Here is a 15,311-nt window from a genome sequence, read left to right as displayed (position 1 = left end):
AACATGATTAAAACCTACCAGAATTGCTAAATGTCATTACCTCATGATAAATTACCTCACATGAGGTAATTTGTTTGATAACCCTACCAGAATTGAGGCTATTAACGTCTAGGGTTTTACGCTATGGGAGTGTCCTTTACTTAACAGAATCTGTATGGTGTGGAGCTTTGGAAATCTGAAATGGATCGGAAATGAGCTGATCAAACAAATCACATGCTTCTCCATGATTTCTCCTAGACGGAGCCTGGAAGAGGGGGGAAAACAGCAGGCAAGGTCAATTTGAATTTTCACATTGTCAATAACAGTCAAACATACACAAACGTTGAAATCTGGTTTTATTCAGATTTAAGTATTATCTCCAGTAAATAAATTATTCTAGTTTGGGAAAAAAACTTTAACAAAATAAGACACTCATCAGAGATTCCAGTTTATCATGAAAAAGTACTTGTTTTTTTTTCTCATTTTTAAATACATATCTTAAAATGCCTTATTCAATAACATTTTACAGACTGTGCAGCTTATCAGGTAAACTCCTCACCATGGCAACAGACAGCGCCTGGTGACTGCTGGTATATTAGACTATGTACAGTGGGAAATATTACACATGGAAAGGTTAGAGGGGAGACACAGAGGCAGCGGATCTCACTCCACGCAATGGTCAGATTGTAACAGAAGCCAGTTCATACCTGAAATATAAACAGGAAGATCGGTGAAATAGCGTCACATACTTATCAATGCATATTCTACATTTAAACAGGAACTGCAGTGAAAATAACAGAATACATGAATATTGTGAACAATAAGCAATTTTATTCATTATTTAGTCAGTATTTGCCCACTGTAAAATCGTTCCTCTCCCTGACTTACATTCTGAAATTTATCACAGGTGGTGACCTCTACAGTTTCTTTGCCAGGTGATCTGTACTGAATGTTTGTTACCGAAAGCTCTATGTACAGAGGGAGATATTGGTTGCTTGGCAGTTAGAGAAAGCTGTTGTTTCCCGCAATGCAATGAGGTTCACAGACAGCAAACTGTCAGGACCATAGTCCATAACCCTTACATCACACAGTGGGAGGGGTTTCACCACAATATCAGCAATACAGACATATCCCTCTGATGATCTGTTTGAGAAAAGGTAAAGTTTTCTCATGGGAAAGGGGATATCAGCTACTGATTGAAATCTTTGGTTATAGTTCCTCTTTAAAGGACATCCAAGGTGAAAATAAACTGATGAATAAAAGAATTGTATCTATTCTCCTAAAAATAACTTTAGATATCCCACAGTTTTATTTATATATTTAAATTTAATGTGTATGTTTTTACAGTTTCATTGTCTCTGCTCCATGACACATTCATTGAAAAATGCAAAAGCTCAAATCTATGAATTATTGTCTCTTGTTATCTCTTTCCTGCTCTCAGAAGCCATTTACTGACAGGAAAGTGTTTTATGGCTGTAATTACTTATCAGTGAGCGTTATGTATCAGTGAGCGTTATGCTATAGTCTGACCCTGTCTTCCTCCAGCCCCACGCAAGTATAAAATATTTTAGTGTGCCCATCTCAGGTATACTTTAAGGCAGGGGTCTCAAACTCGCGGCCCTTGATACAATATTTTGTGGCCCACGCCAGCAAAAGCTTCCTTATAGTACGCTTCAGTGCTCCCAAGTAATCCGCCGCATCCCCGCCGCTAAACGAGGGCTGCAGAGCCCCCAAATCGCCCGGGGGTAATCTGCCAGCATTTCCTGGAAGGGGCAGAGCTTTCAGCTTCAGCTCTGCCCCTCCTGACATCAATCGCCGCACGGATCGCTGCCTCTCCCCGCCCCTCTCTGTGAAGGAAGAGTGAGAGGGGTGGGCAGAGGCGGCGATGCGCCACGATTAACGTCAGGAGGGGCAGAGCTGAAGTTGAAAGCTCTGCCCCTTCCAGGGAATGCCGGCGGATTGCCCCTTGGGCGATTTGGGGGCTCTGCAGCCCTCGTTTTGCGGCGGGGACACGGCGGATTACATATAATTGGAGCACTGAAGCGAACTATAAGGTAAAATAGGCAGAATAGTTCGCTTAAGTGTGAACTTGATTTTGAAGTAAAAATCAATGCAAGGGAGAGGGTGGGGTGGTGGGGGGGTTAGGGGTCAGAGAGGCGGCGTTAGCTGCTGATTGTGAAATCCCTTCTATCAATTCCAGGGTGAATAGGAATTGTTTAGAAGAATGGAGATATAGATTGTTCCTTACCACTCTAGTGGAACAAAAGGATTTCATTTTTTTTTTAGATAGTCCTTAACAGATTTTTCAAAGTCTGGTGCGATTCTGCCTTGAATGCTGCAACTATTGAGCATGTTCTGGCTGTAATATGTATCCTGTGGTACACATGGCAAAGTATCCAATCAAGTACACAGATCAGTGATTGGAAACACAGGTTCCATTCACCGATCTAAGCGCCCAATATGAATGAATACCGACATCAATGAGATGCCAGTGTTTGACTTCTGCACCTGCGCATCTGTCATCTGATGCACACTGTCTCAGCGCAGTAGTTGTGCACAGGCGCAGTACACGCCAGATAGTGTGGACCCCACCGGGCGGTCGCCATCATTACGGGCGGCCAGGGACACAATTGGTAAAATTATCGATTTCACGCTGGAAATCGATGGTAATGCTGCCACCGCTGTCTGGGTTAATTGGAGCAGACACTCTACCTAGCTACTCCTAAAAAGAAGAAACTGTTACTTTACATCCTAGCTAGCAAATCAACAATTAAAAAGAAAAAAAAAAGGATTCGGTATGGTCTCTTCTGGGGCAGAGTTGTAAGCAATGATCAGACAACAGAAACAAGCACAAGACTGAAAGAAAAGTCTTGTGTTATCATTCAGATTGTATCAGAAATGGTTAAAGGGACTCCGAGCAGTGCAGTAACTATGGAAAGATGCATACCATTTTGAAGCTCTCTTTCTCCTCTTTCCAACGATATATAAACCGCTATGCCTTTTAGTTTTCGCTATTTTCTAAACTAAAAGGCGCAGGGCAGCGGTTTATATATCGTTGGAAAAAGAGCTTCAAAATGATATGCATCTTTCCATAGTTACTTGTATTACACAGGAGGACACTTTCCCCAGTGTCAGCAGCTCCATTCAGCACAATGCAATGAAATATAAGGATCCCAGGGGGATATAATTACAATCATCATGCTGGTAGGTGTGAGGATATAATTAATTAGTTGTGGGTATGCATAAAGGCATACCCACAGGCAGTGCTCGGAGTCCCTTTAAGAAATCAAATTCTGCCAGGGTATGCAAACTTATGAGCACAGCTGTATTCCACGCTATCGTATGATATTTTGTATAGTAAGGATGAGCCTGCAGCAAATCTGAACCTGAGTGTTGGTGGGAGCAGGACGCAGAAGATGAGCAAGCAGAGAAACTAAACTGTACCTGCATGGGTATGAGGGGAGGGTCACAGCAGAGAGGGTTAACCACTTGAGCACTGCGGTGTTAAACACCCCTAGTGACCAGGCCATTTTTTTTACTAAATGGGCCACTGCAGCTTTAAGCCCTCGCTGCAGGGCCGCACAATACAGCACACAAGCAATTCCCCCCCCCCCCCCCCTTTTCTCCCCACAACAGAGCTCTCTGTTGGTGGGGTCTCATCGCCCCCCAATGTTTTTTTTTTTTAATAAATTTGCTTATTTTTTTAATTCATTTTCCCTCCCACGGTCAGCCTATCACAAATGATCACTCCTGTGTCCCCCAGGGGGACAGCCGTGCCACACAGCTGTCCCGAGTACAGCACTGCCTTAGATCGCAGCGCTGTACATAGTTATTAGACGGCGTCTAACAGTCTCCGAGCCGTGATCCCCACTGGGAGACTGAAGGCGGAGCGGAGATGCACGCGCTCTCCTGCAAGTGTGTGGAGCGGTCCTGGGGCTGCTGCCGCGTTCACGACGATTGGAGGGGTCAGCAGGTAAAGGATAAATATTGCAAAAATGTGTAAAAATTAAAATACATGTAAACAAATGTACATTTCTCTCAGGAAAAAGTAAGTTAAGGTGCCTTTTACTCTGTCACTGTTACTTACAGTATGTAGTAAAAATCTGACAGGTTTTGGACTAGTCCATCTAAACATGGGATATGTTTAGCTATTTATTTACAAAGGCACTTACTGAATGGCAATGGCTGACACCATTATAGATCCATTCCAGGGATTGCTTATGTAAAGTATAAAGTTATTACTGAGAATTACCCATAATCCAAATTCTGTCATATGTCAGCTTTTTACTACCTGCTGTAAGCGCAGCAACATTGGGAAAAAAAGAAAAAAGTATACATAGTTCATTTTAGTTTGGGAGAAATGCACATTTTATATGTATGCACTTACAATTCTTTGGGATACCGGTCCTTAAAGTTAATCTAAACGAGAAGGAAATGGATTTTTCCTTTTAAAATAATGCCAGTTGCCTGACTCTCCTGCTTACCCTGTGTCTCTAATACTCTTAGCCACAGCCCCTGAACAAGCATGCAGATCAGGTGCTCTGACTGAAGTCAGACTGGATTAGCTGCATGCTTGTTTCAGGTGTGTGATTCAGCCACTACTGCAGCAAAAGAGATCAGAAGGACTGCCAGGCAACTGGTATTGTTTAAAAGGAAACATCCATATCCCTCTCAGCAACGGTTCCTTTTAAGTTACTTAACCTCCCTGGCATTCAGGGGTAATGCGTACATAAGTACACATTACCGTTTTTGTAAAAAAAAAAAAATGTTTCCCTTGCTGTAGCTAGCGTATGGGGAACACGACAGCCCCTTTAGCGGCGCATTGCGGCGGATTGGCGGCGATCGGACAGAACATGTAGCTAGCAGCTACATGTTCTGAAAAAGTAAATAAAAAGTAAGTAAAAAGACCCACCAGGGGCTGAGCAATCCTCCTTGGCGTACATGGATGACGCAAAGGAGGTTAAATCAACGTCTCTTGCTGCTGAGTCCCTTTTGCCCGACACTTCCTCCTTCATGGCAGAGGCTTCGTCTGTGAAGGAGGAAGTGGAGTTTGTGGCAAGATGCAGTCATGCTCTCTGTCACTGCCCCTCTACACATAACCACAGGTACATTTTCGCTTCTCATGACACAGTGCTTGCCTCTCCCCTAGCGTGCATGGACCCAGAGGCGGGACAAGGTCCTCCAGCACCCAAGGCTGAGACACCAAAGTGCACCCCGCATCCCTCCCACCCCAGCCGTCACACACTGATTGCTATTACACTTAGAGGCGCCACAGGGCCCACAACCTCAATATCTAGTTATCTGGCTTGCAATCACTGCCATGTATCCCCTTTTCTTATTTCTTTCTGCTTTAAACACAATTAGGAATGACAGCTGAATGAATTCTGCGCCCCCTCCTACACTGCGCCCTGAGGCTGGAGCCTCTCCAGCCTATGCCTCGGCCCGGCCCTGCATGGACCTACCAGAAGGCACGGGTCTATTCTGCAAGTGATTGGTCTGCTCCAGGAAACAGTCTAGCACTGGGCCTAGTGTGAACAGACAATCACTTAGAGCCAAGGTCCCCAACCTGGGGGCCGCGGCCCCCTGGGGGTCCTTGGGCAGATTTCTGGGGGGCCGCGGCTTCTCCCTCTCCCCCCGCGGCCGCCGCTCCTGTTACCTTATGAGCGCGCGGGGGAGAGGGCACCTCTGCTAGCTACGCTGGGGCAGCTATACTGGGGCAACTACTGGCTACACTGGGCTAACTGTACTGGGCTAACTGTACTTGCTGCACTGGGCTAACTGTACTTGCTACACTGGGGTAACTGTACTAGGTATACTGGGCTAACTGTACTAGGTATACTGGGCTAACTGTACTTGCTATACTGGGCTAACTATACTTGCTATACTGGGCTAACTGTACTTGCTATACTGGGCTAACTGTACTTGCTATACTGGGCTAACTGTACTTGCTATACTGGGCTAACTGTACTTGCTATACTGGGCTAACTGTACTTGCTATACTGGGCTAACTGTACTTGCTATACTGGGCTAACTATACTTGCTATACTGGGCTAACTGTACTTGCTATACTGGGCTAACTGTACTTGCTATACTGGGCTAACTATACTTGCTATACTGGGCTAACTGTACTTGCTATACTGGGCTAACTATACTTGCTATACTGGGCTAACTGTACTTGCTACACTGGGCTAACTGTACTTGCTACACTGGGCTAACTGTACTTGCTACACTGGGCTAACTGTACTTGCTACACTGGGCTAACTGTACTTGCTACACTGGGGTAACTGTACTTGCTACACTGGGGTAACTGTACTTGCTACACTGGGGTAACTGTACTTGCTACACTGGGGTAACTGTACTTGCTACACTGGGGTAACTGTACTTGCTACACTGGGGTAACTGTACTTGCTACACTGGGGTAACTGTACTTGCTACACTGGGGTAACTGTACTTGCTACACTGGGGTAACTGTACTTGCTATACTGGGGAAACTGTACTTGCTATACTCAGGTAACTATACTAACTATATTAGGGTAACTATACTACCTAACTAACTAACTATACTGAGGCAACTATAGTCCTTATACAGGTGCAACTGTGTTAGCTACCTATACTGGGGGCAATAACTACTTACCTATATAGTACACTCAAAATCAGGGAAAAGAGAGGGGGACTGCCACCGCCGGGGGGGCCTCAGAGAAAAGTTTGGTTGGGATAGTGGGCCCCGGGCTTAAAAAGGTTGGGGACCCCTGACTTAGAGGCAATTTTAGCCAAGGGGGGAAAAATGTTATAAAATTTTTTTTAACACTGGGGTGGAAAAAATTGAAACTGCACATAACTTTTAAACTTTCTATTAAAATATAAATATGCGGACTGAGGTGCCAAGCGGCCCCCCGCACACTCTGGGTGAGACCCTCCAATGACAGCCATGGTGTCTAGCATCAGTCATTACAGGCACATTCTCAGAGGCTGTGTGTTAGGCTCTGTTCCCACTTGCGCAGAATCACGTGTGGCCTGGTTGGAGCCCGGGGCAGATGTGTTATCCCCACAGGCTACATGGGTGAGGCTACATGGGTGAGCGCATCCGCCTGCCCAGGATTATTGCGGACTGCACAGAAGTGTGTCACGGATCAGACGCAGAGTGACAAGTGTGAACTGTCCCTATCTATAAAATAGGAGCCATTCACTGTCAGATTTGCTATGCAGTAAAATGGGCAAAAAAAAGTATTTTACTGTCAAGTGCAGGACTGGATTTACATCACAGGAGCCTATAGGCACAGATGTCCTGGCACCCTCCATGAAACTACAAACACCCGCCGAACCGCACCGCTAGTGTGCTGGTAGAATCAGCGGTCATTTCTCCCTTACTTCCCCTGCCCAGTGTAAGTAGCTACAGGTTCCAGTTAGTATTAGGTAGCCAGAGCTATCCTCAGTATTCAGTAGCTAGAGGTGGCCCCGACTGAAGGGAGATCTGGTCAGTGGAATGCAGAGAGCTGGGTCAGTAACCTCTCATTTACACTCTCATCAGGACTCTGCATAGGAAAGGAGGGAGTGAGGCACTCAGGGTGTGAGCCGCCTCTCCATCATCAGGCGCCTGTAGGCAAGTGCCTACAGTGCCTTATGGTAAATCCAGCACTGGTCAAGTAGGAACACAGCCTAAAGCTATGAGGCCTGACACATTTATCTCAAGTTCGGGGGGAGTTTGTGGAGTTTGTTAGCAACATGCAGACATGAGTGGTTCAGTTATGGTAACAGATCTGGTAACAGATGGATGGATTTTGGCCTAGACAGAAGTAACCACATGAGGAAGATAAAGAACAGAAAAGTAGCACTTACTGGAAAATAGACATTAGGAAGCTCAGACAATGGTGGAAGGGCTGAGGGAAATGTGGCTTGGATTCTGGAGAGACAAAGCACTTATTAGTGATCAGTTAGACTTAAATACCTGAAAATAAAACTTGCTGTGCTGCGATGGAGGGGTTAGCAGGGAAGAGGATGGTAACATTCACATCAATGCACATCAAGCATACCAAAAATAACACTATATATTGGTTTGCAGGTACTTTCAGATAATTCCGTGTATGTGTCCACAAGAGCTCCCAGCAATCCCTGTCTATAGAGCGCCCCCCTCAGGGAGGACACAGCAGCACTCCAGGTGAGTCACACAAACTTTACAAGGAATGGAGTGTAACAAAATGCAAATGACCAAAAACACTCAAATTATACATTATTGGGTAATACTGTATCAACTTTATCATAAACTGCTCATAGGAGCCTAGTAAAGGTCCCCATTAACGGTGCAATGTCTGGTGAGCAATTGTTTTTTTCCGAATTGGATTACTCAGATTTAATTTTTTGAAAACAAAAAAAAGCTGATGAGCCCAATCAATCCTGAACAGATTTGCTTTGAATAAGCAACCAAAGTGAAGTCATTAAAGCAACTCTATAACGAAAATCAACGAATGATATAATGAATTGTATGTGTAGTATGGATAATAAATAGAACATTAGTAGCAAAGAAGAGTCTCATTTTTATTTTCAGTTATGTAGCTTTATGTATAACATTGCATCAGACTAACAGTTGCAGTTTAGAATCCACACTCTGCCTTTAGAAAACAAAACAAAGCAGAAGTAATGAATGACCTTTTGAACTTTCCTGCAGTAAAACCCTATGTCAAGTTGTCTCGCACTGTTTCTTGGCTGTTTTTAGTGCTTCAGAAAACAGAGGACAGAGTTTGACCTAGTTAGCCAAGTAGCTATTTTTTTTAACCCTTCCTGTACTGGAAACCAATATGAGACTGCTCTTTGCTACAAATTCTTTTTATCTGTACTACACATACAAATCATTATATCGTAAGTTGATTTTCGCTACAGATTTGCTGTAAAAAACAAAACCTTATTACTTATTTCCTCAACACCCCCTCCACCCGATCAGGACCCTCTTTCGCCCTGGCTGCGTTCCCCTCCGTGTACAGTGCAGTCATATAGCGGGCCTGGGCCTGTGCAGTAGTCTGAACTCACTTGTGCATGAAGGATAAAGTCAGACGCGCTCGGGCCAGGGGAGGGGCACAGCCACAAACATAATCCACAATATTGTCAAATCTGTCTAGAGGGACCCATCGCTGGAGGGAAGGGGTGTAAGACTATCAGGGAAGCCTCGGGAATATCCACAGGCTCTCCTCTACTGAGGCAAACAGGGCCGGCCCGCTCATGAGGCGGGGTGAAACGTTTGCCTCAGGCGGCACTTCTTGGGGGGCCGCAACCGCCCGTCCGTGGGTGCGGGGGCCGGCCGCCGAGCTGGAGGAGTAGCAGGCAGGAAGGGGGGATTGGGCCTGGCGGTGGGGAGGGGGGTTGGACCCCCTACTTCCTTGTCTGGGTCCCCCGATCTGCGCTCCAGCTTTAAATAGCTCCGTAGCTGCCGATAGTAAGAGGGGCGGGCGGGGACCACTCACCTCTTCCGGGTTCCAGCGTGCGCTCCCCTGACGTCATTTCCTGCAACGCCGCCCACTTAGAATTCAGTGGGCGGCGTTGCAGGAAGGATGTCAGTGGAGCGCACGCTGGAACCCGGAAGAGGTGAGTGATCCCCGCCCGTACCTCTTACTTTCAGCAGCTATGGAGCTATTTAAAGCTGGAGGTGGAGCACAGATCGGGAGACCTAGACGAGGGAGGGGGGGGTCCGACCCCCCTCCCCACCACTAGGCCCAATACCCCCTTCCTGCCGCTAGTGGCTGAATAGAGTACTGGTTAAGGGCACTGCCTCTGACATGGGAGACCAGGGTTTGAATCCCGGCTAGGGTCAGTACCTATTCAGTAAGGAGTTCAAGGCAAGACTCCCTAACACTGCAGGGTGGCCTCCAGAGCGCGTCCCAGTGGCTGCAGCTCTTAAACGCTTTGAGTCCGACAGGAGAAAAGCGCTATATAAATGTTCGGATTATTATTATTACCCCCTCCAGCTTGGCGGCCCCCCCACCCACGGCTTGGGGGGGGGCTGCCATTTTTTCTAAATTTGCCTCAGGCGGCAAAAAGTCTAGGGCCGGCCCTGGAGGCAAGTGTCTAGTTTGGTTGTTTTTTTAATATGATTTCAAGTTTACTTTAATTATTTATGTTTGTAGGCGAAAACCGGAGCGCCTGGAGGAAACCCACACAGACACGGTGAGAACATACAAACTTCGTGCAGATAGTACCCTGGCCCTGCAAGGAGAGAGTGCTATCCACTACGCCACCGTGCTGCACAAGTAGCTATATTAGTAATATTTTGGATGGGTTTATGCTGTGGATTGATAAAAATTATCTTTTCGTTTGATCTGAGTGATTCTGCACTAAAAACATACAGGAAAAACAATGATTGTTCACCGAGATTTGCACATTAATAATATGACAGCAACGGAAGGAAAAGTGCAGTACTGATCAGGATTATACAGATGCTTAACGAGATGCTAATTTGCATACATATTATGTAACTTGGAATTGGGCCAATCCTATGCAAGCCAGAATCATTTGCATATCATCAGCCATCTGTACTCCGCATATCACAGAAGTCACTGAAAACAGCTGGAGTGTAAAAGGATACCCGAACTGACATGTGACATGATGAGATAGACATGAGTATGTACAGTGCCTAGCACACAAATAACTATGCTGTGTTCCTTTTTTTCTTTCTCTGCCTGAAAGAGTTAAATATCAGGTATGTAAGTGGCTGACTCAGTCCTGACGCAGACAGGAAGTGACTACATTGTGACCCTCACTGATAAGAAATTCCCCTTTTTACCTCTTTCTTGCTGTCAGAAGCCATTTTCTGCTAGGAAAGTGTTTTATCCTTGGAATTTCTTATCAGTAAGGATCACACTGTAGTCACTTCCTGTCTGAGTCAGGACTGAGTCAGCCACTTACATACCTGATATTTAACTCTTTCAGGCAGAGAAAGAAAAAGAGGAACACAGCATAGTTATTTGTGGGCTAGTCACTCTACATACACATGTCTATATCATCATGTCAGTTCGGGTATCCTTTAAGGTGCCTAAACCATGATAGATTTGCAGCAGATTTGACCATCAGATAGATTTCTGTCAGCTGCCTGGCAGGTCAAATCTGACAGGAATCTATCTGATGTGTGCCACACACTAGGAACAGATTTCCAATAGATTTCAGAAATATTGGATATCTATTGAAAAATTAATCTAAATGCATTACTGCACCATTAGATCCAATGCAACTCTATAGGCCATCGATCTGCTGCTGGATTTTCCGTTAAGTCAGATAGATCAAATCGATTGAAATCGGCCGCAAATCGATCGATTAGCAGATCCTATAGAATCGATCGATTGCTGAAATCGACCAGTGTATGGGCCCCTTTAGACAAGCATACCAAAACATTATTTTGTACGGATTGTAGCAATAGTGCCCCCAGCAGGGAGACAGCTGATTTGCTGGGAGTTGGACATACATGATGGTGATTACATTGAGGCTCGGTGCACACATGGCAGGAACGCTGCGTTTTTGCCGCTAATGGAAGTCTATGGGCCGCAGGAAGAACAAGCAAGTAAAAACCGCATCTGCGGTTTTCAGTATACATTTTGCAAACCGCTGGTTCTGTTGCATAATATGCAGGATGGCTGCCAAAACGCACATAATGAAAGTCAATGGACGTAATGGTATGCATTTTTCATGCCTTTTTGCTTAAAAAATTGTTTAGTGATGCATTTTCTCTTCCTGTTGTCTTCCTAGTGATTTGCATAAAACTAAATAGAAAAGCGCATGAAAAATGCATATGCGTTTTGTATTCGCAAACCGCATCAAAAAACACAAACGCACAAAAAATGCTACCTTTCTGCTTTGTCATGTGACCCCAGCCTCGCGATGTGCTGCCAGGGGATGAATTGCTTATATGCCACACACTCTATGCCGTATAAAGCTCCAGACTTACCGCGGAAATGTATTGCCTGTTGATGAACCTGGACTTCTCGGGCGCGGGGGAGACGACCCCGGAGCGGCTCCGCCTCTCTGGAAAGCTGTATTGTGCTGAGGTGTCACACGGAGATGCAGCATCTTCTGATAGGTTATCCTGGGGGATGCCAGAGACACAGCCGCTGTCCGAGCCGCTGGATCCGCCGCCAGACATGCACTGCGAGGACTCCGAGCTCTCCGTCGCTGGAAGGACAGACAGTTACTCACTACAGGCTCCATAGCGCATTATTCACATATTTATATTTGGCTGTAAAAATAGCTGAACTTTTTAAATTAAATACGGTACTGAGAAATATTAATATTTGACAATTTTGTAATTTCAGCTGTGTCGTTAATTAAAAAAAAAAGTTTTGATGTATTAATTATCACTACGCCATCAAAGTGATTTTTTTTTTTTTGGGGGGGGGGGGGGGGGATAAGAAAGACTTAGAATACCTTTAAAATTGAATTACAATATTTGAACTTAATTTAAAATATTTTTCTAAGTTACAGTGGAAAAAAGGGCATAAAAATACATTTTTTCCATCCTTCCTAATTTTCGCTTGACAATTACCACAGTTGTAAAACACACATCAATAGATGTTCTTTGGCTTGTCCTGGTTAGAATGATACCACTTGTGTCTTGTTACAGTACTAGTTGGGATGTAGTGGACCATTATAGCCAGCCTGTGCGTCTGTAGTGATTGGATGCTATCACTAGGGGGCGCAGTTTGGAGATCCCAGGGATGTACAGGTACATTGCTAGGCAACAGCACATATAGCATTGGGGCCCGAACTGCAGTAATGATCACTTCGGGCGGCAGTCATTACAGCTGTCCAGGGATATTAAAGTACCCCTGAAATGACAGACTGTTAGACAGCGAAACCGCCGTCTATTTACACCGTACAGCGCTGCAATCTAAGGCAGCACTGTACTGGGGACAGCCGTGTGACACTGCTATCCATCTGGCAGGCTCAGATGTGATCCGCTGTCATAGACTGAAGCCTATGATAGCCAATCACAGTGATTGGCTGGTGGGGAGAGGGAGGGGGGTGTACAAAAAAACGGATTTTATTTAAACAATAAAAGATATAAATATTTAATTAAAAATATAAAAGCCATCCTGGAAGCACGATCATAGCCCACTAACAGAAATCTCTGTTGGTGGGCAAAAAAAAAAGGGGGGTGGAGGGGGGAAATCACTTGTGTGCCAAGTTGTGCGGCCCTGCAGCAAGGCCTTAAACTGCAGTGGCCAATTTTGTAAAAAAAATGGCCTGGTCTTTGGGGGGTTTAAAAACAACCTGAATTGAGAAGAATATGGAGGCTGCCATATTTATTTCCTTTTAAACAATACCAGTTGCCTGGCAGCCCTGCTGATTATTTGGCTGCAATAGTGTCTGAATAACACCAGAAACAAGCATGCAGCTAATCTTGTCAGATCTGACGATGTCAGACATACCTGATCTGCTGCATGCTTGTTCAGGGGCTATGGCTAAAAGTATTAGAGGCAAAGGATCAGCTGGATAGCCAGGCAACTGGTATTGCTTAAAAGGAAATAAATATAGCAGCCTCCATATAACTCTCACTTCAGTTGTCCTTTAAGCCCGCGGTCCTTAACTTTTTTTTTTTTTTCATAGACGAATGTTGCTATGGCAGCAATCATTTACTGCTGAACGGATGCATGCACAGGAGCGTGCAGCAGCAGATTTTATTCATGGGCATTAGCTTAACATCCAAGAATCCAAAGTGATTAAGAAAGTCAATGCATAAAATAAAAAGATTTATTCACTCATTTTAACTGATTTTTCATTTTTTTTCCCTCAAACGACCATTAGAATAATCGTAAAACCCCCAAAAAGTCTGTTCTGCCCGACGTGACTGCATTGTGGGGTGATCAGCTGACACAGCAGCATTCTACAAAGATTCACCTCTGTCAAGCAGCAGATTTTGTCCAGCTACTCTGCACAGTGGGTGCCTCTAAGCACACTGCTACTGCTATTCAATACTCATGACACTTTACAAACTGAGTAACTTGACTGCAGTTTTTTTCAAATTTCATTTATTTAATGTGTTAACATTTCATTTTACAGAGCCTCAATATTCTAAGCTTAAAAATGAGAAAGTAAAGATTTCCCCTTTAAGTGGTGAATGTGGACGCCATAGAGCTGTGCTTACTCATGGAAGGCTGGCTGCAGCTGGTCTCGTTCTCCAGCTCGTCCTCCTCCAGGCAGTTGCTGCTCTCGAACGGTCTGTTGGCGGCCAGCATGCTCTGATTGCCATACATGTGCAGGTTGAGGGGTCCCAGGAGGGAGGCAGAGGAGGGTCCGCAGGCAGAAGGCACAGAGCTGCAAGTGATGGGGGCCTGGTTCCTCTTATAAGGGTCTGAGTGGTCAAATAAGGACACAGCAATGGAGGCTCTAGTCCTCGCCCCTGCAAACAACACATGCATTACTTCTATGCAGCAAAACAAACACACTATATTATGTACAGATACAGAGCAATGAGGACTCCCCTAGGGCTGGTGCACACTACAGGAGCTTTTCTGAGTGCTTGGGATTTTAAAAGCTCTTGCTAATGTTATCCTATGTGTGTGTTCACACCGGAGCAATGTGATTTTGTAACAATCCCCCACAGCATTGCATTTTTAAAATCTCTGGCGTTTAAAAAGCTCTCGTAGTGTGAATCAGCCCTAAGCCTCGCACCTTCACATCACACACAGATTGGCGTGCATACGGAACGCAACACGCACGATCACACACCATCCGCGTTTGCTTGCGTTGCTGAATGGGTCAGCGGCTGGTTTTGTGTGCAGCATGCATTCGCGCACCGCATTAGTACGCAATGCATGCAGTGTGAACATCAGACAGTGCAGTCTATGCACTCGATATTCGTGCGCGTCTGTCTCCTGCATGTGTTGCCGAAATACGGACAGCAATGCGTCTAATGTGAACGAGACGTTACGGTTTGCACGTTTCCAATCTCTAGTCCAGCTTTCCATAAATTCTAATACATTTGTATTAAAGTGGAACTGAACTCTTGCACAGGACAGAAGGGAAACAGAGAAATGGTCTCTGTATGTATTTAGAGAGTTTAGCCTGTCTACTTCCCTCTCATCTGTGACTAATCACAACTGTAATTTGATCACTCAGCTGACTGCCTCCGCAGAGCAGCTAATTTATAAACACAGGATGTTAATATATATTAACTATATTCCATGAAAGCAGGAAGTAGACACACTGCAGATTTATTGCAGGAGTTCTGTGAGCTGTAACAAAGAAATGTTTTACTGTAAAGGTTATTATGCTGTTGCTTATCTTTTATATGAGGACCAAAAGTCCGAAACAGGCTGTCTACATGTGGGTTTGATATGGCTGTGTAAAACTTAAAG

At 44.9% G+C, this 15,311-nt stretch overlaps 1 protein-coding gene across 2 annotated transcripts in view; it reads right to left on the bottom strand.

The window, feature by feature from the left end:
• Positions 1-318: 318 nt before the first annotated feature.
• Positions 319-15,311, bottom strand: part of PLEKHG4 (pleckstrin homology and RhoGEF domain containing G4) — a 202,385-nt gene continuing 187,392 nt past the window's right edge. The window contains exons 21-24 of one of the 2 annotated variants that reach the window (XM_068260277.1): positions 14,099-14,353; positions 11,903-12,126; positions 7,816-7,879; positions 319-686 (exon numbers count right to left, since the gene is read on the bottom strand). In XM_068260277.1, the coding sequence (XP_068116378.1) occupies positions 7,838-7,879; positions 11,903-12,126; positions 14,099-14,353 (521 nt within the window). In that variant the 3' untranslated portion in view covers positions 319-686; positions 7,816-7,837. The remainder of the gene's footprint in view (positions 687-7,815; positions 7,880-11,902; positions 12,127-14,098; positions 14,354-15,311) is intronic. The other variant, XM_068260278.1, reaches the window with a different exon arrangement.

The sequence above is a fragment of the Hyperolius riggenbachi genome, chromosome 11 (genome assembly GCF_040937935.1).
Source record: "Hyperolius riggenbachi isolate aHypRig1 chromosome 11, aHypRig1.pri, whole genome shotgun sequence".
Classification (NCBI taxonomy): Eukaryota; Metazoa; Chordata; class Amphibia; order Anura; family Hyperoliidae; genus Hyperolius; species Hyperolius riggenbachi.
Note: the sequence above shows the minus strand (reverse complement) of the source record. Positions and strands in the feature narration are given on the sequence as shown.